Here is a 23,390-nt window from a genome sequence, read left to right as displayed (position 1 = left end):
GTGAAAGGCTTCTGATGTATAAGTGGTGTCACGATGCTCGGGTCTGCGGAACCCGCGATTCAGATCGCAAGGTTACAGTTTCTTGAGAAATTTTGAGATCTCACGGTTTTGTTGAGCATTTTTTCAGAAAGGGCGGATAAATAAATCCTGGGTTTCGAAAAGGAGTTCGGTAAAATTGTTGCCAACCACGAGTAACGCAACCAAACGTGGGAAGTTGCATGTATCTAGGATCAATGTTTTGCGGCTCCCGGAAAATAGTTAACACCGGCGTCGACTTTTGTTGGCACAATCGCACGAAAATTGAAATGCTCCCCGGTTGCACATTTTCATTCGTACAAAGTTCGTGTATTTTTATCGGGGATACCGGTATTGGCAATCGCGGAACAGCGTCTCTTCGAATTCTGGACTCGACTGTCCAGAGGTATCAACGATTAGGAGTAAATTCGCGTTCAATAGTGTCGGTGCACACGAGAAGATGGAATAGTAGCCAGGAAACATCCAGTTACGATGAAACTGGTTCCGTCGAGGCTACTATAAGGTTACCATGTCGCTCAAGGTAGACAGTTGTAACGAGATAGAGTACGTTGACCATTCTCATAAACGGTGTCAACGTAAACCTACACGTCATAGGTTTGATACGCATTATGTATCTTGGAACGTCGACTGGTTACAGAAGGAAAACAGTGATTGGCAGGAGTGTCTGTATTGCAATCGTCGCTGAGAAATTACTAATTACGACTCTCGATCGAAGAACCGTCTTACGTAATCTTCGTCGTACGAGAGAATCGAGAATCACCGAGTCGGATTAGAATTTCTGAAACCGACGAGAAGCTTTCGCGAGAAAATTGCGCGAACGATATAAAACCGGGTGCGAATACATGCCCGAAATAAACAATCGACCGTGTCTCGACCAATTCGACGAGGTACTATTTACACCTAGAGAAAGTGACAACGTTATACGATGAGATGTAAGACCTCCGGTCGTAACGAGAAACCAATGTGACAACAGTGTTTTACCGGTGGGCAATTCGCGGCGGGCCGAGGTGCAAAATTGTGTCGCAACGTTGAAACAAACGTTGCAATTACAGCTGGCTACTGGTATCGTTGCTGGTGAGAATATCGAAGAAGAAAGCGTTTCGATCGTCGAAAGAATCGTGGAAAATGAAGAAACCCCGATTCGCTGCTTCGATTGAGGATGATCGAGCAGAAATTCGCCGATTATTTCCAATTAATGTTTCAATCAAATCTCGATATCGTGTTGCGCAATAACGGTGACTATTCTCAACTTAATTGATTTCGAAGCGTTTTCACTCGAGATGCGTTTGCCGCTTCCAGTTATTGCTAACTAATTCATCGATGCTCGGTTCCAACTTGTTTCGCGGACCGCGTTCGATGAACATACGACTACTGTTAACTCCGATCGGTATAAAAATGCTATCTTGCATAACGGAACGAACGCAGGTCGCGTCTTTGGTACTAAATAATAAAGCGCGAACAACGTCTTCGGGATACAGCTTTCTAATTATCTCGCTTCGCGCCTCGCTAATGCCCGTGCTTGTTAAACGAAGAAAGAAACGCCGAAGTGCATCAATTAGAGTTTGTCGCAACACGTTGAAAGACGAAAACGGTTGACGGTAAAAGGAAAATCATTTTCGCGGCTGCCGCGAGGAGAAAGAACCGTTCAGAGTGGAACGCGCTCGTTTCAATTAATGTTAATTGGTACGGTGTGTCGAGTGGGCGGCTCGTATTCTGGTTTCAAACGAAACGATACGTTTCCAATTACTCGACGATTACGAGTATTTATTACGCTGTTGAGCAGCCGACGAGTGGTATTCGTGTCGCTTTAATTTTGCTCGAACGCCGATGCGAGTTCGATCTCTTCGTTCGTGTTCGAAATATTCGAATCGGAGATTGGCATCGATGGATGATAAGTCGGGAAGTAAATTCTCTGATTTGTTCTCTCGTAAATCACAGCGAAAGATCGATGTTTTAATATCGTTACGTCGAAAGATTCCAATGAAATTATACTTCGGTAACACGAATCTTCGTCGATTCATCCTGCTCTAAAAAAACATTATTACACAAGGTATCAAAAATGTGTTCTTACAAAAAATTGTTTGTTACGAAGAAATACATTACTGGCTATAAACAACTTTTCTATACATTTTTTCCATACGTTGTAAGATATTCCACCGTGTCGAGACAAAAATAGACACTTTGAATAACCCAGAAATATCGTGCATTCGGTTACATAATCCATAACGATTGTAACAAGAGTCGTTATAAAGTTCTTATTTTCGGTAACGATAATATTTTACCACCGATGCTCAGGCAATGACCAAAAACGTTGAATCAACGATTTAAATATATCTTTTATTCAAAGACGATACCCACGATTCGAACAACCAAAGAAGACCCGCCTAGTTGATTCTTCGCTCGTTCAATTATATAGGCGAAAGTTACATTTTGTCGTCGAGAGCGTAAAAATAATTTTTTCGATCCAAGGTGAACTCGCGAGGGAACATACTTCGGAACATTGTCGCAGGACGTGTTGGCGAGTGTCTCGGGAAATCGCGTTACGCTGCGACGAATTTCTCGGGAACGCGTGTCGATGAATTAAACGGGGCAGGCTTTTGTCGTACGTCGCGATGCGCGAAAAGAAGCACGGTTCTCGACTCCAGAGTCCGGAGAAAGTGGTCACTGCGCACGCGCGATAGATCATCGCGGGCGTCCCCGGTGCTATTCGCCCACGTGACAACGCGCAACGGCCCGCGAAACAAAAAGATACGGAATGTGGCGGAAAAGAGGACCATTGTCGGTGGACGACAAAAGATCCGCGCGCTTATTCCTAATTAACATAACAAAGATCTCTGCTCGCATCGGAACGCGAGAAATCGCAGTCCAACGTGCTACGGCGCTGCGATCGACGTTTACGAACATGCAAATTACATCCAACGACGTATCTTGTCGCGTTGGTCGACGTGTAAACGCACCGTGGAACCGTTTACTCAATACGGTATGAAATAATAGGAACAAACGGTATCGATACAACGTATCGAACGGTATTGAATCTTCACGGCGGTGAGCCGGAGAAGGGTTTTGTTTTCTAGAATGTTTCGCGTTCCTCGTAAAATTCAGGTCAATCGACGTTGCACGACGACGTTACGATACCTTCTGGAAAATGGAGAACCAACGTACGCGTGGGTTTCGTATCGCTACGAGCGATTTATTCCGATATAAATTACATTTATGCGACTCTCGTGCAGTAAAACTAACGCCGCGTGCTTTACGGTAATGTCGCGATCATTGCTGTGTCTAGTGCTGTTAATATTTGTACCAGTGGTTTTATCGTTCTTGCCTGGTATACTGTATCGACGTTGCGTATTGTTACCATTTTACGACCGGAAGAGATACGGTCATACGCCAGCGGATCAATGTCGCGACTAATTTTATCCAGAACTTTTCCGCGAACCGTTGCTTCTCTTTTTTAAACGAGTGGACCAACATTGTCAGTAAATGCGAATGAATATAATCAGGTTTTCAATTTTGGGTATACTTATAGTCGAGTAGCTATTAACGGAACTCGTAAGAACGAAAAATAGAATTTTTTCTTATTTTTTATCCTCTAACTCTTGAATTGTATTTTCTTCGAACTTGAGATTTTCTAAATTTTTTTTTGGAGGTGATGTGTAACATATATAGTGTACATGAATTTAATTTTCTTCCTTCGAACGTGCCAAATATAAAAATAAGCGTCTTATATTTTTGCCCGCGAAAGTATCTTTCGAACATTTTAAATCGTGTTTGAAAATTTTATTACATTCGAGGACTGTATCGTCAAACGACGCCATCTTGTTCGTCGCGGCTGAAATTATTATTCTAATTAAAACTTTGACGACACAACGGAGCGAATCGGAGTATGTGTGTCCCACGAGTCTCGTATCGTCGGTCACGAATCGCTGAACGAGGATCCTCGTGAATCCTTTTCGGGAAAAGGTTGAAGGTTGCACGGAAGATTATTACAACTGTTACGTAAACCGAGCTGCGACCTGGTCGGGAGCGATAAACGAAATAATTACCAAGGCGGTCCGTTGGAAGAAGAACAAGGACGATCGAGCATTCATCATTATTATTATGAAAGGGCACGGATCGTCCCGAAATTTATCGATCGACTCGGTCGAACCCACGGTCGATCGTTTCGCAATCGAATTACCGTGGCAACGATCTTCCGTCTCGTTCATCGAGAGAGCTACGAAAACTATTCTTGATACGTTGAACGATGACTACGAATTTTTTTCTTCAAAGCGTTAACAAGAATCGAATCCTAATACTTTTAAACTTTTGAATAACGTTGCTGTCGTTAACAGTGCTACGTATAAGTACACCTGCAAATTGTCGAATATCTCTACTTCCCTAAATATAGAAAATTGGCGCGATATTCAAGATATTAGCCGTGATCTCGAAGACCGATAGTCACCATCCTTCGTTACGCAAGAGGTTCTAAGCACTTTGATTTCGTTGTTGAAAAAAAATAATTTTTAGCAGATTTAATCGATTACTCATTCTTCCCTCCATTTTCGGGGAAACGACCATTCGAAAGATGTACCCGATCGAGTGGCACGAAGTTTTGTAATCGAGTGCAGAAAAAAGAAATACGAAAGCGACGTGACTTCGATTTATGCATTTGTTGCATGTTTCACGCTCGCGTTGCAAAATCGCGAGGTTGTCACACGACATTTCTTTATGCAGCGATTCTCAAAGGATGTGTAATCCGACTTTATCGCCACCACGGAACGGTATTCATTTTTTTTTTCGCGAAACGACGACCGATCCGACAAAGAGCATCGTTCGCAAAAAAGCCGCGACGATAAACGAATTCTTTGATACCGAATTTATTATCCTTTGGTCGAAACTTCGGAAGATGATGGCGAGTGACTCGTAAGAAGCGTAGGAAGATCGTACACCGTACACCGCTGTGTTTAAATTAACATCGAATTGAACGAGTCGTTGGTTGTACTCTCGATAATAGATAGACAGAGACAGGTGATAATTTTGTTGGAAATTTTATTCTCGACGAAGTAGTTTCTTCGATTGACGAACGTCCAGCGATCGAATCTTCTCGTCGCTTTCGTCGAACGAGTTCGAATAACAATTTCGTGATTATCTCCGATCGGACAAAGGAGGAATCGCAATTGCCAATTTTCTCGTGAAAAAGAAAAGAAACATCCACCGCGGCGGGGTGTCTAATTGAAATCTCCGAGGTGATGCTCGAAGGAAAGAACGCGCGGAATTCATACGCTAGACACACATCCTTCTCATCAAGGCTGTATTACGGCATACGAGGGAATACGGACAAGTGGACGTACGAAGGCACTAAACCTTAAAGCGAAACCATCGCCGAGCATAAAGGAGCGGGACAGTAGCACGAGGCAAAACAAGAGGAGCCGAAGAAATTGAAAGTTGTTTGCCGGCGATGTCAGTTGCCCCATCGGTGATGAACCATCATTGACCTTCGTCTCGCGTTTTCTCTCATCCTAACACCGATGCCGTTTTTGGTAACTAGTTGAGAAAAGCTTTTCGTCAGCCACGACCAGCGTTACTTGCACCGTAATGGAGTAACTCTATATCGCCAACGATTGGGAGATCTATATTTAATTCCACGGTATGACGCGCGACGTAAACATAGATTTCAATTGTCATCCATCCTTGAGAAACGAGGCGGATGACATCTTCCGAGACGAGACAAAAATAGGAAACCTCCCGATCCGATGTTAACACGGATAAACCGATTTCCAAGGAGGACGGCAACCGTATTCGACGTCGGGACCTGTTCGAGATTCGTGGAAAAGAATCCACTCGATAGATTCTCGCTTATTGACAAATTCGAACTTCCGTTCATCGACGCGATATCTTAACGCATACGGCGGTGTACATTTTTTTCTTTCTTTAAGTAGAAGCTACCGACGAGTACCGACAAGTTGAGAACAAACCACACGAATCCTCGTTCATTTCGCCGCTTTCGATGCATACATGGTACCCGGCGCAAGGACCGCCGCGCCGAGACCGGTGCAACCTTATCGCGTAATCCGATTTACCGGATAAACGTTACGGGCGACCCAAGTAAAAAGAGAACGAGAAAAAGTCCCGATGTTAAAATCGTTCGGGCTCGTTCGCCGTCAAATGTCAATTGAACGAAAGTTCACCTGATTACTCTCGGGCCGAGGATTGTTCATCACCGGTCATAAATGTCAGCCGCGAGATATTAGTCACCGACAATGCATCCATCTGCGAACGCGATCGCGACGCTCGTCCCAGCGGAAAAACCATTGTAAAGGACGGAGACGCCCGATCGAACGCCTCGAATAGGCTAAACTATCGCGCTACCAGTCGACCAGACTCGCGCGGTTAATTCATCATTTCAGCGTTGTAGATCGGATCGATCGATTGGCAAACGACGAGAAAGACTACGGAGCTTGCGTAACGCTTACCCTTGCGGTAATCGCCACGATTTTTGTACCTTCCCTAATGGCGCAAAACATCGAGCGATCGTCCGGCGAAGATCTCAATTATCGGATAATTTTACCGTTCTTTCGTCACCCGTTCAACCGAGGAACCATACGAGCGTCAACGACGAGCGTACGTTAATAGCCATTACGCGACGATGCACCGCGATAAACGCGAATTCAAGTATTTACGTACGCATTCCGATACGTCGCGTGTCTTTTTATTTTATTACCCCACCAAGGTTTACCGCGCGTATCAACACGAGAAACAACGATCAATTTCGCGCTCATTGTCACGGATTGCTTGTCGGTAGACTGCTTTCTAAACACGTATTCAAGCAGTTCGCGATGTTTCTTCTTTCTCCGTCGTCGGGCTATTATTCCATCGAGGCGATTTTAATTGCACGGATTTGGAAATTCTGCAAACGCGTTACGAAACGAATCGTAGTTCGATTCGACACGGAGAACGAAAGTTTTGCGATTGTTTTCGAATTTTCCTTTCGAGAAGTAAAATTGTACACGATTGGGGGAATTTTATGGGATTCGGTAGAAAAATTCTGTTACTTTGGTTCGGTAACGATTTGAAAATTCTGGAGGTATATTTCGCGTTGCGAAACGAATCGTAGTTCTTCGACACGGAGAAGAAGAATTCTAATATCGTTTGAAAATTCCTGGAATTGTTTACGATCGGCTGGTGAATTTGATCGAAATTTACCGAGAAATTCTGTCACGATTTGACATTTTTGAACGCGATTCGTAAGAAGAGATTTGTTACAGTTGCGAAACCATTTGTCACGGACAAGAATAACTCGGTGATGATAAGTGTAGGCGTACAAGTGGTGGATGTTGCAACGTTTCTTTCGTAGGGGTGGTGCTAATGGGGGAAAACGTAATTATGTAAGCACGAATCAGGAACTGGTGCGCGCTGATCTTTTACCCCGATCGACTTGAGCAAGAGTCTCTCATACGCGGCCTACGAGTGGACGTCTTGCATCGTGACACCATTGAGCGAGGAACTTGTACAGGTGATAATTAGTCTTGCGCTAAGTGAGCGAATTTCAAGCGAATGATTCAACCGGGTATTCTCGACGATAATTAATTAGTAATTCAGTAACGTCGAAAAGGATCTCTAATGGAAATCTAAAAATAGATTTCGTTTCATCACCGAGTCGCGAAGTTTTCCTCTCGCGAAAAAGTAATCGACACTTTCAACGAAATGTAAACCAAAGGATCGAATTTTTCTAAATTTTACCACCGTTATTAAATTGACTTCGTAAGAGCGAGACACATTCGCGTCGTTCTTGTTCTCAGATATTTGTACGCGGCGCGTAAACAAAATGTAAATAAATGCGTTTCCAACCAGCTAAATGGCGAATTAAAGATATCGATTCGTCGTGCGTTTGCAATTTCTGGGAACGCATTGAAATTATTTTTTTTTTAACAAACGTGCGCCCAAATTACGTATCGAAAATCTCAATTTTCGTTGGACGATTTGCTCGAAGCTGGACACGAAGCGTTGCATCATCGGCACGTTGAAACTTCTAATGATGCTCGAATCGAATATTTCGATACCAGGTAATTTTTACGAAAGACACCCGTGGTTGACCTTTCGCGAGCAAAAATTTCTACATTACGTGATCATAAAGATACCTTTAGCCAAACGTGGCGCGGATAAGAGACGCACAATCGCGTCTATTATGGCTACTATTAAAATCAATTTAAGTAATAGTACCCCGAAGAATGAAACTCCTCTAGCATGTCATATGGAAGCCCGAAGCTTAAACGTGAAAGTATTTCACCCTTGATCATCAACGCAATAGCACATTGGAACAAAAGGAAACGATTATCCCGAATTCAATTACTCTTAAAGGAGTAAAATAAATTTTCTAACATTGGAGCAACCCTTGTCGGTCGGAAAATGTAATTTTGTACATTTTTCACCGTGAAACGTACATATGAAATTTACACAGATGCAAATTCTACGCGGTATTAACGATGTAAAGTGCGTTTAACTTTTTCACAATTCTACATAATTTTACATAATTCTACATTGAACGTAATTAGGAATCGTCGAGTCTCTCGGAGCTCTGTTTCGATTCTTCGCGTGCTCTTTACGGATCGCCACCCCGTGATCGCGATAATAATTTTTGCATCAAAGAGAGAGTTCCAGGTGGCGTTGATTCGAAGAAACGAAATATCGGAAAACAGAGGCTCCGGACAGGCGGATTGCAAGTTAGGGAACAATGATAACCTCTGACATTTGGCGCGCTAACAGCTGGCTGTCGCTCGCGTCTCGCTATTAATTCTTGCGAGGCTATGAACGTGGCCGTACGTGTAAATACCAAACGCTAAGCTCACCGGTAGAAATACTGTTTTGCAGAATCGAAAGTGATCGCGGCACACGAACTCGAAAATCGCACGACCGACCGTCTCCAGTTCGAGTGAATATACACATCTGTACCTCGCTCGAACGAAACCACGAAATCGTATTTCGCACCGAACGGTTGCTTACGTCGCGAGTGCATTGAAAATTCCAAGAGTGACTCGAATCGAAGAGAAATCTTCCCGTGTAACGACTTTCTAACGTAACGACGACGAAGTGCCGATAAAAGCGTCTCCCTGAAAATGAAAGAAAATTTCCACGCCCGAGATTTACGAATTCTTTATTTATTTCCATCGATTTTTCACGATCCAATCTTCTCTTGCCCGATACAAAAAATGATATTCAAAGAAACCCTCCGACCGAAACGAACACTCGGAGAACTCTCGCACCGAGTAATAAATATTTACCGCACCATACTGCGAACAATGTAACGCGAAACGAAAGATTGCGACAACTCGAGTAACATATTTTCGTATACCACGAATAATAAACTCGTTTACAGTTTGATGAACGACGTAAATGAACGATTTCCCTTTGCCAGAAATTTTCTTTCGCATCCCTCGTTTTCTGTACCACCACCCTCTACTTTGCGAAACACTGATATCGAAGCTCGGTAAATTCGCGAGGAGAAACGTTCTCACGGTACGGAACAACGTTAACATCGACGCACAAGCTGGTCAGACCACGTCGAAGGGGCACATACGTTATCCAGGAGGATTCTCTACTCCACCCTTCTCGAAAAGAACGCACCAACATTGCTCCCTGTGGCCACACTTTCGAATGCACAAACTCCTCTTTACGTCCCGATACCGTGGTCTCGCACGAGGTCTAGTTCCGTTCGACGAGCCGCGTAGGAAGTTGTCGTGGTCGCGTGTTCGTTCACCCCCCAAAATGTAACCGCCCGGTTTCTTCGTACCCCGGCACGTGTCACTTGGTTCTTCTCGTTCGCACTTTACTTACCATTTCTCGTGATCGCGATCTAGTTTAGTTGTTTTTCCGGTACTACCCGGGAAGCGGTCGCCGTTTCGTTAAAGGGGGCCGCTTCAAAACGGACACATGTCTCGCGGGAGCTCGTCGGTCCCCGGGAGAGGTGACTTCTTCGTCTCGAGGAACGTGGAGAGCATTTATAGGATTCACCCGATTGTCTGGTGGGGGGCCAGAGCGTTCGGTCCATGCGATTATCGCGAGCCGACGTCCACGGGAGGATGCTGTAACTCTTCGTCTCGTTCGAGAGGAGAGGTGAGAAGACGGTCGGTCGGTCGCGCGGGGGAGTGAAATGGTCGTGGAGGGAGGGAGAGAGAGAAAGTGAGAGTTCGCGGCACTAGCGAGAAGGACGGGACGACGTTGAACGTCGCGTCTGAAAAGGTCCGACATCGCGTTGCGTCTGACGTCCCGTGGATAATCGCGAAGGACGTTCGTCCTTAACGCCTGTGCCGGAGGAGGCGGGCCGTTCTCGATTTCGTGGAACTCTCGATGAACGACGGTACCGCGTACACGGGGGACGAATCGTGCAGCTTGAAACCGAACGATTACAGAGTAGACACCGTCTCGGAACGTAACACCATTGTGTACCGATCGCGAGTCAAACGGTGACCCCGTTTCTCGGTGAATCGCGATCGAAGGACGACGCTTCTTCGTTCGCCGATCGACACGATGGCGGAGTCAACGACACACGCGAACCGTTCGCGACACCAGCCAGTTCGCGTACAATTTTCGTACACGACGTGTTTCACCTCGTCGAAACGTTCGTATCGCGCGAATCGTCGAACTTCGAACGAAAGTAGAAGAAACGATTCGCGTTACCCGCTCGTATCTAGCGTGCGTTAAATCATCGTACAGTTTCGTCACTCGTTTGTTCCAACGCGACGTTCTATGGCTCTTACCGACATTGTTGTACCCTTTGCGAGCGGTTATCCAGATGCTTCTATGGTAAAAAATCGAGCCACACCGACGAGGTTGCGTAATTTATCTAAAAACCGGCGAAAAATCTCGCGCAAGGCTTCCGTAGAAAGTAGACACGTAATATTCTGTAATCGCATGATACACCATCTCGTGGATACTGCGTAACCCACACCATGATTAAGTCGCGCGGGTACGCTCGACACCGTTGGAACATCACCCTCCGACGTGCCCGTTCTTTCGACGAATTATTATTTATCACGATTTCCGCGAGCACGCCTAACGCGACGTAGCTATCCGGGTAATTGAGCGTAATTGAGCTACCCGAGCCAAGGATGAAAGACACTGGACACGTCGAAGTGCAAGGGGCGCGTAAATGGTACGTACTGCCGTAATTACGCGGCAATAAATCCACGATACCTTTCTTCGGCTATTTTTCTCCGTTTTTTCTTTTCTTTCTTTCTTTCTTTTTTTTTTTGCAACGGAGTAATTTGTCGAAGAATCAGAACGACCGTAAATAATTGTCGTGTACACGGTGAGCGATGGATAGGAGAGCTCGATGACATTGCGACATTGCGGTCGATCAAACCATCTGGTGTAAACGAAGAATGCGATTCGTCGAAGATCCTCTTCCTCTCGCGAAAATGTCTACGACGCGACCGTAACCAAGACTCTCGTCCCTCTCGAAACGTTACGTGTTTTCGATGAAATTCATCGAGGATCGATATCGAGAAAACGATCCGTATTCGTTTAAGTTCGAAGAGAACACGGTATCGGTTATTCCGGCCTCGTTACGAATTTTCTAGGTTAGTTTCGAAGAAACGGGAAAACGATCTGGGTTAAGCAGCGAAGTGAAGAGACGGTGCTGCGAACCGAGTTTCAATTTCTCGCGAAGACATGGGAGAATCGTCTAGGTTGGGTCCGCTGGAATGTGAAAATGGTCTGTGTTCATTTTTGCTGGTTTTAACGAGTGCGATACAATCTTTGAATGTAACGCATTGTTTGAGCAGGATATCGAATAGAATCTCATGGAAAACGTAGAAAAGATAGGGTAATTTCGGTTATGCAAGGTTTCGCTTGTGCCAACGTCACCGAGATTTATGCAGATTCCCATGCGGGTGAAGAACCTCGTACACAATGATGCTCGACGATCGACCGTAATCATCGTGAACGTTACACGAGTTCACCACGTTCTTGGTGATCCGCGCGTACACGTATTTGCACCTGCGTATCTTTTCATCGATGTCGCCATTGTGCGGTACCGTAACAAAGACGAGCGTTTTGACAAATAATGAAGCAAACGCTCCAGAAGCGGTTCACTGCAACGCGATGGTATACGTTTCGAGTCAGTTTCGTCGAGCACGTCGAATGTTAACGCGTGTCTCTTCGATCGATTGTATCGAACGAAATCGGTCGTCGATCGATTTCATGCAACGCGACTCGAATTCTTGTTTCGATCCTCGAGAATTGACATCGCAGTTCGTTCGTTTATTTATAGAGTACACTGCGAAAATCGGACGCAGGTTATTATCGAATGCGATTGGCACTCGAAACGGGCCATCCCATTTCTCTTGAGCAATCGCTCGTTTAGCACCATCCCTCTTCATTGCTTATAATGGCCAATCATACACCGTACATGCAAGATTCCCTTCGAGGAAACCTTGAGAGAATCTGGGAACACGAGCCACTCTATTCGTACGTACCAGCGAAACGAGTTGCTTTAATTGGGCCTCGGTAATCGATCGAGTATTTAAGGTCGAGTATGCCGTGTTTTCGATCGTTTTACGATCCCCATTAGCCCTTGATGAATTACTAATTATGTATACGTATGCAACATCTCGGGAAGCTACGAGAAGAACGAAGAAGCTTGCGCAGGCAATAATCGTCGAATCGAATTACTCGACTTCGCGCAATAATTGATAGTATTTATGTAAAGGTACTTTAAATCAATGTTTAACCTGTGAGTTATTCTTTTTACTTACAAACGAATAAGTTTTTCAACATCACGGAAAACTACTCGGAACGAAGAAGCTTGCGGAGGTAATAATTATTGAATCCAATTTCTCGACTTCGCAATGATCGATGGTACTTATGTAAAAATACTTTGAATCGATCTTTGAACAATGAGTTATTATTTTTAATACCAAATAATTTTTTCTCGATAGAGTGACTTTTTACGTGGAAAAGATTAACGATTTCTTTAACGTTACGTTTGATCGTGACCGATCGATAATTAAACGATTTATATTCCGAGTTGCGAAACATCGGATACCCTCGAAACTAATATACAACACTTTTTGAATTCTTTTAGTTTTTAGAAATGTCAAGAACTTCTCCGCACAATGAAGCATTAAACGCGAATACTTAGTTAACTGGACGTTAACTTCGTTTTATCTTCCAACCGGCACTGTTAAAGTATTGAACTTTAACGTCAAATTACAGTGAACACCAGCAATTGACGTCTACTCGTGAACGTTTTCACCGTTATTAACCATATTTCTTCATTGTTGCACGATCGTTGTGAACTGTATTGCTCGCGTACTTGGTTATTCCCTCTTATGGTAAGTAAATTCCCACGATTACGAAAATGGAGCACCAGAGTGGGAAAGGAGGGAAGGAATATTAAGTACGAACCGACTTTTGAATAAACGTGTACTTATCGTCGAAGTTAATCGATCGTAATTATTATCTTCGAAGTATTTTCCGGAAACGTATTCGATTTTTAAAAATTCCGGAACAATGGACAAACGATTTTCCCTAATGCGTAATGATCCTAGCTTGGGGACTGCAGCGAAGCATCGATGAAGGGTTAGCCAACAGCTTAATGCTTAAATAATTGTGCAGCCTACCGAGTCGAGTGTTTATGCAATTCGGAGATTACAGTTAAAATTTACATCGACACGAATAACGATGAACGATGATTTCTCATTCGACGGGTGCTCGGAGACGGAATAGTTATCCTTTTGGCTAGTCTACCAACCAAATTGTTCTTTCTACGTATGAATGAAGTTCTTTTCCTCATGAGACTAACCTTTCTCGCAGTACTTAGTTTTCAGTTGAATGAAGGGGCTACCACGACCACGGAAAAGGTCGTAATCACGGTTCGTTTGACCTTCGATCTTTCCCCTACGTTGGATAACATCGTTAACGAACACGGTGATGGTCTTTGAACAAAGCTGTCTACCGGTGACACGACTTTCTTCGTCCACTTCGAGTGATAGATCGAAGGCCACGATTTTCAGAAAAGAAAAATCGATACTGCGCTCGAACGTGTTTTTCGTTTACAAACGAGAATGTCACGCAGTTCTGATTTATAGACACGCTCCCTTTCTCTAATCAGGATCTGACCTTAAACGGTGTTTATCGAAGATACAATTTATAATCCGCCTTTAATTTGATTTATGAAGTGACGGCAAAGGAGAATATAAGAGTGTTTATTGTGGCAGGGTTTCTTTGATCCAGCTGTTTACGAACTATTTCTCGAGGAGAACGTTACGACGACAGTTACGTGTAAAAATTATTTCAACGGTATTTCTTTGAGCACCTTCATTTTCGAAACAAAAGCTTTCGAGAAGCCCCTCGATGCTAATTATTCGAAGAAACTACTCAAGCGTTATTTATATCCTTACTTATTGAATTAACAGCCTTCCGTCCACATTAAACCGAGACTAACCAACGAGGAAAAGGAATCCTACACTTTTATAAATTATCTTAGAGATAGATACGACAGTTTCGCTCGAAGCTTATTGGAGTTGAAAATTTACCGCTTTACTTTTTCAACGTCCTTGCTTGGATTATATACGGCAACCTTGGAATTTTAATTGCAACGAATTAGTATGTCATTAGTAAATCCGTCTGACATTATCAAGGTAAACTTGAGGCATCGTAAATGATCGTAGGTGATTTCACAAGATACACATAATATACTACGAGACTTCGCGTAAATGCGTAGCGAGTACGAGATTATGTAACTTTTTTCTGGAATTTTTCTTCAATACAGGGATCGAAAAATTGGCCAAGAATGTTGTTTACGCGAATGAGAAATATTTATTTAAGTTCATCGTGCCGGTGGAACGATTCCTCGATGGTTCGTTGCATCGAATGCATCTCCGTTTCGAATTTCCGTGTTCAATTTTGATTTAGAGATAACGAATGCTCGTGATAAAATGTTGCGCATCGACGGTTGTTGAAGTCACAGTTACAGTCGATTGCGGTTAACTTGTTGCAAAGTAAAAGTCTGGACGACCTGAAAAGTCGCGGATGACCTCTGCACCTGCACATACGGATCGCCGCAGACGCATTCCCTCTTAATAGCGTCGATGTTGCCCAATTAAATGGGAATACACTGAGAATCGAGATTTCACTAATACTTCGCTCGCGAGGTGAAATATGTGCTTTTGACATCTTCCAGCAGCATCGTTCAACATTGGAATTACACGTGTGTTTCTGTGCGAAAACTTGTATTTATTAATCGCATTAAATAAGATACAGTATGCTCGCGTGTCGATGGCCATGATTATTTCCCAGACGAATTCGGGCGAGTGAAATCGATTATTTCGTTGGAAAATTTTATCGTGTCGCGTGGAATATTTTTTTCGCAAAAAATCCCTGGGATATTTCGTTACTATACGGAGATACTTAACCGTAGAATTTATCTACGCGAATAAAACATTCTTATGCAAACGAAGTGACCGAATAAGATTTAAACGTGATAAATTTCGCGAAGAATTAGAAATCGACTGGAAGTGATATTGTGATGGCCGTGAACCGACTTTCAATTTGTTAGACGCGATAATGGGACGCCAATTTCGACTCGTGAGACACGACATTGGGGAGAATAGAGACGCCGGGATTTACCGACAACGACACCGAGGTCGTGTGAAAAGATATGCATGGCATCCAAGTGCTTAGAGGTGATATGTAGCCGTGGCAGTGATCTGTAACCGGATGCAGACGAGACATTGGATTATAGCAATTTTTTAGGCGTGTGACAGGACAACAGTGACTTAATGTCGCGTGATCCAAGACCAATGACATCCTAAGGTCGTGAACGCCAAAATCGATGACCCCTGAGTCACGGAACACGTCACGGTATCCCAGTTGCGTGTCCTGATACTAGCGACCCTAACGCTAGAGGTGGTAGCGATGACGAGTGATTAGAAGTGGTAGCGATGCCGATAGAAATGCTTCCGAAACCCTGGAACATGACACTACACTTGCACCTCAATTCGTGACATTTATAGCAGTTTACTTCGAACCTATGAAGTGTGATACAAACGACTTCGGAATCGTGAGACTCGATGAAGTTGACAGTGGACTCGTAGGACGTGGCACAGAAGACCCCAAAATTGCGTAAGCGAGGATCTCACGAGTTCGGAACAATCTACGTTAAATTTCGCAACTCTAGAATTTTCTGTCTCGGGTATCAGGAGTCCAGAGTCGTTTGCTTTAGGTTTCACAAGTGTGGAGCTTTCGTCTCGGGTATCAGGAGTCCCGAGTCTCGTTTGCATTGGGTTTCACGAGTCTGGATCGTGTACCAGGAGTCCCGAATCGTTTCTATATTGGGTTTCGTAACTCCGGAGACTTCTATATCGGGTATCAGGAGTCCTGAATCGTTTGTATTGTGTTTCAGAACTCTGGAGGCCCTTGTGTTGGATAGCGCGAGTTTAGAGTCATCAGTGTTGGATTTCACGACTTTGGAGTGTTCCATCCTCAGGCGTCTGTATCGTGCTTCACGAGTTCTAAGTCGGATGTATCGTATTCTGTAAATCCCCAGCTTTTTTGTTTCGGGTCTCGCGACTTCAGAATCGCTCGTATTGGGTCACGCGACTTGGGGATCATTTATGTAGGGTCTAATGAGTGTGGGAAAATTTGTTCAGTGTTGTACCATTGTGTTGTCGGCATCACTTTTCACCAATCCAGATGTGTTTACACGTGTACACACTGGGCGGAGGTTATCTCTATCGGGTTCCACCGTTTCTGTGCTATCTGATCAGATTATACGAGTTCATAGTTCCGTATATCGAGCGCAAGACTGGCTTGTAGCGCTAAAGCTACGAAGCATGACGTTTAAAATCGTGCTGTACGTTAAAGTGAAATGTATGGAATAGGTTTTTTTATAAGAACACCGGTGTACGTAAAGGCCCTCATTGTAATACTTAATTCAGTTGTGTCTGACATTGATGTTTCGCAGTTGGAAGATCATCACTAGAAGGACAGCTACCGACTACATTTGCCTGTGAAGTTTCAATCCAGACAATTGTGTCACTTTGTGCAGATAAAATTTTCGTTTGGAGCTCTTATTGTTTCGTTACAAGTAACGAAACATATACTTCCCGTTTTTTAAATGGAATCTAGTTCGTGCAACAATTTATACTAAAATGTTAACATTTGCGTAATTGCAAGATTATGGAATATTTTTGTCTAAAAATTAAGAAAAATATATCTCGTCTTGCATTAATTATCCTTGACATAAATTGTACCAGTGTTTCGTAGTACACATTACGTAGAAGGTTGAAAGCGACGCCTAGAAATATTACAGTAACCTCTAATTATCGAGATACGGACACGAACTAATTCGGGTACTCTTCCAACTACTTTTAAACCACCAATGGAATGCAATTACGTCGACATGATTAATTAACAGACCGTGATTCGATATTTTGAACTCCTTGGAGAACGTTAGACTAAATCTCTCCGGTCGAGCAGTGAATTTTTAACTTTTTCTCGTTTGATCTCTTATTACAGCATTGCAACGTATTGACTGCAAACATATATAATGTCACACCCCAATTAAACGTATGTTAATGAAACGAAATCAATGGTAACAACTTTCAAAAATAATTATGAATGAAAAACTTGTGTAGCCCCATCTTAGAAGTGGAAGCAGCAGGAAATGAAGAGGAATTTATTTAACAAACATAATAATAATACATTCTTATATACAAGTCTGAGCAGTTCGTGGTGCCTCCTTGAAATTTTATTTAACGTCAGAAGTTGTTATGCAAGCCGCCATTTTGAAATAAATCAATAGCTAATTTGATCATCATTTTAATCTGTAATTCGTTCGATATAAGATTTATTATTTGAAAAAAGTACGTGTCAAGCTCGACGATAAGACGTGTCAAATATAATATTTCCATCAAAATCTATGTTTTATTTATTCGTTTTGCACAATCGTTTACGGCAGCGAGAGGATCAAGCGTATGTCCATTATTGCTTTAGTATCGTCGTGATTACTTGATTGAGAATTCAACGAAAGAAATAATAAATGCAGATTACATCAGAATTAAAGATAGCAATTATCTTCGAGTGACGAAAAGTAGAAATGAATCATAAAGCACGGTTCCAATATTGTAAAACGAGATTACGACAACAGAATCGGTACTAGGATCTTTCTAAACGTCTTTCATCCCCATATTGTGTATCGTGGAATCCAAATGGTCATCTTTTCGATTAGTGATGGTGACCAAATCCATGGCCAAAACCGTAATGTGGATAGCCTAAAGGGAAAAGCAAATTAGGATGACAAAGTAACGTCGATGAATGTTTTGTCTACATTGAGACCGATCGAGTGTGCAACGTCAATGAATATTTTGTCAACCGAGGGTATTGAAAGATAAATTTCGTATTTAAAATTTAACGAAGTTAATTCTATCCAAGCTGTTCCAAAATTATAGGAAAAATCAAACGAAGCAAATTTCTCGTGCCGATAGAATAAAAACCTCCCTTGGATATGAAAACGAATTATATACAATGACAATACTGGAAAATATTGGGTATGAAATTCATCGGTTTGTTTAGCGAAACTATTTAATTAAACTTATTTTAAACATCAATGGAAATTCAAAAATTAACTACCGAATAAACTGAACAAATTATCATCGTGTCGTGACAGAAGTTCGAAGAGAAGTATCCATAACAATTGCAATGTGCTTGAATATTGCTATTTACCGATATTTTGAACGAAAGTGCATTTTCTGATGTAAAATTGTATTACATTTAAAATTGCAAACGTACGAGCGTGTAGTGCCGGTTTGCGAAAATTAATAAAAACCGGTGTAAAAGTGCATCAAAGAGCAGATAGTCGTACCGTCAGCGGTTGAACACGTGTTTCTCGTGTACAAGCGTGTGTGGGTGCTTCCGACTGTCCGATGTTTTAATAGCGTGTCTCGAAAAACCAAACTTGTCTATTTTGATCGCTTGTATTTCGAAAACGAAATCTCGGGTGTCGAAAAGGGGAAAGGACATTTCGAATTTGATTTGCATGTCTCGACTCCTCGCATAATTTCGGGATACCCTGCATAATTCTAAATAATTATTTTTAAATCGTTCCTTTCCAAAGTGGCAAACTCGATGTAACACCATACTTACGATCGAATATCGAAGAGTGTACAAAAGATTCATCGACGTTGTAGGTGGTGCTGTCGCGTTACAGGTTTCATTGCGAATCGATGAGTATTCTCTTACCATGATGCCCGTAACCGTATCCATAAAATGGGTATCCGTAATTATAAAAGTACGGATAGTATCCCCCGTATCCACCGTATCCACCGTATCCACCGTGTCCACCGTATCCTCCGTATCCACCCAAATATCCTGGTTTTGCGGAGACGATTCCAATGATGGCAGCCAACAACAGGACTGTGTACTGCACAGCAAGAAAAAACAAAAGAATAGACGATGACAAGAACATTCGGAGTGTGCATGAATAATAATTCCCGCTCAAAGTATACGGTAGAGAACTGGTATGTTTTGATGAGTAATTTATTATGAGAATATACATAGGGTGTACAGTATTCATAAAAATAAACAAAAAGTGTTCAATCAAGATTTTGTTTGTAAAACAGATATAAAAAAAAGAATAATAATTGAATTTGTAGCAGCTGGTAATTCTTCTTGCCTCGGTATACGTGTCAAGTAATAGCAGTTGTGTCACTCGTGTCTCCTTGTGACTCCTCTTTAAATCGCACTATACTACGTTAGATAGTAACTACCTGAACGGTACTAAATGACAACCAGGTGTAAAAAAAAAGTAATTTATCGTGCTCTATCCGAGAAATCACGAGTGGTCGTAAACAACAGCCTTGAGACACCAACTGTTCGATAAGGTCTGTATAGGGTTCATCGTGGGACGAACATCAGCCCCTAGTCCTTCGACGCGTTTACTTACGAGTTTCAAGCAAGCCATTCTCTCAGAAGACACCAGCGTTTGTTCCACGAGTAAGTGCACTAATTTTTCCGATCTATCAGTAGACTACCACTGTCCGTCTAACGTCGGTCTCGGGTTCTTTTATAAGAAAGGCGGGTCCCGCTACGGTCCCCACAGCTATTTTCCCAGCCTTCGTATTGGCTATCCTCTGTTAACACTAATAGCAATGTCCGGTATTGTTACCCTGAGATTATGCGAATGCAATGCGTCATTATGAAAGAGACACGATGCAGTAACACGTTTCGGGATGGTCACACATGCAACGCCCTGTGAACAGCGCCTTGACATCCAAATTCGTTGGGGTACCAACGTTACAGCCGGTGAAACGTTCTATCGTGTTTCTCAATGGTATTTGTCCTCTGAGAAACTGAAAATTCAACGTAAAAACAACGGGGCACTTTGTAAACGCGATTGCAACACGGTCTAGTGAATTCCACGAAATCTCGCTATCCATAGAATTGGTACTTTTTAAGAATAACACGATTGCAACGCGATGGTATCGAAAGAACCCATCTGAGGGTGATAGGAAACGGGAGTTCGTTTTGAGAAATTTCTGGGAGAAATAATTTTGCAACGTCGACAGCAGTGATTCGTACGTTTCAAAGTAAGAACAATTCTAGTAAAAAGTACGTAAAAATTTCTATTTGTAATATAAATCGTGCAGCTACACGAAATTTGTGATTCTGCTCCGATTGTTGATCGACTCAACTTACGTGCACGAGTTTTCTACCTACACGAAATCGACGAGATATTGAATTAACCACTGCGATGTAACGCTCACAATTGAAAAGTATACGTCTGTGGATAAATTAAATAGCCTGTCCTCCGACTAATTAGTCAATCGCGTAGCATATTCGAACACGCACAGAGCTCACGTGCGACCGATAAGGGTATGTTAATAGGCATTAACGTCCACTTTGCGAATCCTTTTAAACTGTCTCTTCGAGCACAATACGAGATCATTTGCGATAAAAAAAAGGAACAAGATAACGGGTTGAAAACTACTCGTTACGATGCTAATGGGCAGTTTAGTTAAGCGAGAAAGGACAATGCGTGTGCGAAGCGCAGGATCCTGCCGATCCGAACGAAGAGATGGCACCCGCGGACTATCGTAATCGAAACAGAAAGAAGAAAAGTCGGGAATTTGCGTAACAGGGCCGACGAGGAGGGGGGGATCGTCGTTACAAAATGGTGAAATTACAGAGTTACATGTCGCGGGACGAAACGGCGAAAAAAAGAATCGGTTGCGACACGCGTTCGTTACCGAGGATGCGTTCGTCGTTAATTGCAATCGATGCGTAATGCATCGCGACTGATATCGATTGTAATAACGTTCGACGAATTGCTGAAAGCATTTTGGTGTTTCGCGCGGAGGCGTATTAATACATTTTTTTCTCTCTCAGTGGATGATCCACGGCTGGATTTACGCGACGTCGAGGAGGTATCGATAATTCGTTGAATTTATACGAGTGTGACAAATTCCAACGCGTTACCTCATCATACGTCGCTTAAAAATTTGTCGACGATTCGAGAAAAGATGCGCGCGACGTGTCTTCCACGCGAATCGCATAATTGATCGTCGTCCACGCGACGAGTAATTATTTCGTGTCCCGGGGAGAAGAAAAGAATCGCGTGACCGCGCGATTCGTTGCACGCGGTCTGCTTTTCACGTTGCACCGGCTGCCACCGTGCACCGTGCGAGAATGCATTCTTTCTCGACGAATGCAAACTTTTATTTTTTTTTCAAAATCGAAGATTTACTCACCAGCTTGTCCTCCCTAGTATCGAGAGAATGTTTCTCGGTCAGAATACAAGAAGATCAATTCACAAAATGTTCAATTTTATTTTATACTTCCTCGTTTAATTTCAACCATCGAGTTCCACATATTTGTTCACCGGTAACACGGTGCACCGATAGAGATTGACGGAGTCTCCGATTGAATCCTCGTCCTCGAAAAATTGATCACTCGCGGCCAACAATTTCCACGAACACGGCGAATCGGTTTGGAAAATCGATCCAAGCAGCGTTCGCAAAATCGATCTCTCGTTACTGAACAATTCCCATCGATATCCACATTGTAAATCATTTCGCTCGATCATCGTGTTGAAAAACAATCGACGTTTAATTCTGCCCGTTACGCGATCACTTTTTCCTGTTTTCGCGCCACTTCACCGGAATACGCGATCAATGTTGCGAACACCGAAGGACTTCCCGCGCGTAACGCGCAGCTGCTCATTCACCTTGAAGGTGTCGCGATAAATCGATTTTACTGCGTTTTTACCGATCTCGAGCGAGCCGTGGCGATCGCGAGCGAAAAATCGCGCAGAGTTCTCGCATCCCCGTAATCCGTTCGCGCGATCTACGATTCGATCGTAGTAATCGTCGACGATCTTCGTAGATCGTCCTTATCGATACGTGACACGCGTATGGAAAATTGTTCACGGAGGCCACGAATATTATCAGACCGTAGTTGGCACGCATCATGGGCACGGTGGATAATTGCCACGACTGGGATAAGGCCAACCGGAGCTATGGGAACCTTTTTGTGTATCATAACCATGGGAATGTTCATCGCTGACCAATGCCAAGTTACGGCACGTGTCGTTGCAAACACCGTGTCAGCCGCCAATTAAATATTTTCCGTTGACGGATCGCGCGGTCGGGATCTCCTCGCGATTTTTCCATCGTGTTCGTTTACGAATAGACCAGGCGAGGACGCGATCGAAATCAGCCGCGCGACGTTTATTTGTTTTAATCATTGCCGCGAGAGAACGGTTTCGTAACGTGCTTTATGAATGGGCGAGCGCTTTCGTTAAGAAAAAAAAAACACACACGCACAATTTTAATAAACACGTCCGTCAAAGGAGGAGAAAATTCGAGGGAAGGTGAACAAACTAACCGTTACGAATGACCAACGGTTTTATTAAGAAAAAAAAAACTACTTTAATAAATATGTCGCGAGAGGCGAAAATTTGATGGAAGGTGAATAAACGAGATATTATGAATGGTCAAGCAGTATCGCGTAAAAAATCTATTTTAATGAGACATTTGTCAAAGGAAGAGCTGATTCACAGGAAGGTGAATAAACGAGGCAGATTCAGCGATACTGTACTCGTTTCTATGTATCTTTTTTCAATTATACGTTCAACGTAACAACAGCGTACAATTAGCGAGGAGTATCTAATGAATTTTACGACTGTCGTTGAAAGCCTCTCGTAGAATGAACTTCGATCGTTGTATTCCTATTCTGAAATTCCATTGAATTTCTTTTAAGTGAAACAACAGTGACAATAATCGACTAATTCTTACGTTATTTATGTTGCATATTCCGCCTCTTTTTAGATAATTATTTATTTCGAAAAAAGAGAAATTCAAAAACATTTGGAACAAATA

General features: G+C 42.9%; 1 protein-coding gene and 1 long non-coding RNA gene across 3 annotated transcripts; both read right to left on the bottom strand.

Moving 5' to 3' along the window:
- Positions 1-17,671: 17,671 nt before the first annotated feature.
- LOC143144567 (uncharacterized) lies at positions 17,672-20,113 on the bottom strand. Of its 2 annotated transcripts, none has more exons than XR_012991448.1 (3): positions 19,958-20,113; positions 19,159-19,435; positions 17,672-18,287 (listed from the first exon to the last, which is right to left on the bottom strand). XR_012991448.1 is itself a non-coding variant. In XM_076307112.1 (3 exons), exons 1-3 carry the CDS (start codon positions 19,973-19,975, stop codon positions 18,241-18,243), a joined length of 246 nt encoding a protein of 81 aa, XP_076163227.1. In that variant the 5' UTR covers positions 19,976-20,112; the 3' UTR covers positions 17,672-18,240. The 2 variants fall into 2 exon arrangements, 1 of the variants encoding a protein (XP_076163227.1); XM_076307112.1 differs by having other exon boundaries at positions 19,255-19,435; positions 19,958-20,112.
- A 94-nt stretch (positions 20,114-20,207) lies between these two features.
- Positions 20,208-21,494, bottom strand: LOC143144928 (uncharacterized). The gene is made up of 4 exons (XR_012991558.1): positions 21,490-21,494; positions 20,872-20,936; positions 20,710-20,759; positions 20,208-20,363 (listed from the first exon to the last, which is right to left on the bottom strand). It is a non-coding gene; the product is annotated as an uncharacterized LOC143144928 (long non-coding RNA).
- Positions 21,495-23,390: the final 1,896 nt, after the last annotated feature.

This window comes from Ptiloglossa arizonensis, chromosome 3, assembly GCF_051014685.1.
Source record: "Ptiloglossa arizonensis isolate GNS036 chromosome 3, iyPtiAriz1_principal, whole genome shotgun sequence".
NCBI classification, from domain to species: Eukaryota; Metazoa; Arthropoda; class Insecta; order Hymenoptera; family Colletidae; genus Ptiloglossa; species Ptiloglossa arizonensis.
The sequence above is the reverse complement of the archived record's forward strand: the minus strand, read 5'-3'. Positions and strand labels throughout refer to the sequence as shown.

Bases quoted from the DNA above. Each gene is read 5' to 3' on its own strand.
- LOC143144567 (XM_076307112.1), bottom strand. The intron at 18,288-19,254 runs GTAAGAGAATAC...TTTTCCCTTTAG, and splicing joins ATACGGTTACGGGCATCATG to GCTATCCACATTACGGTTTT.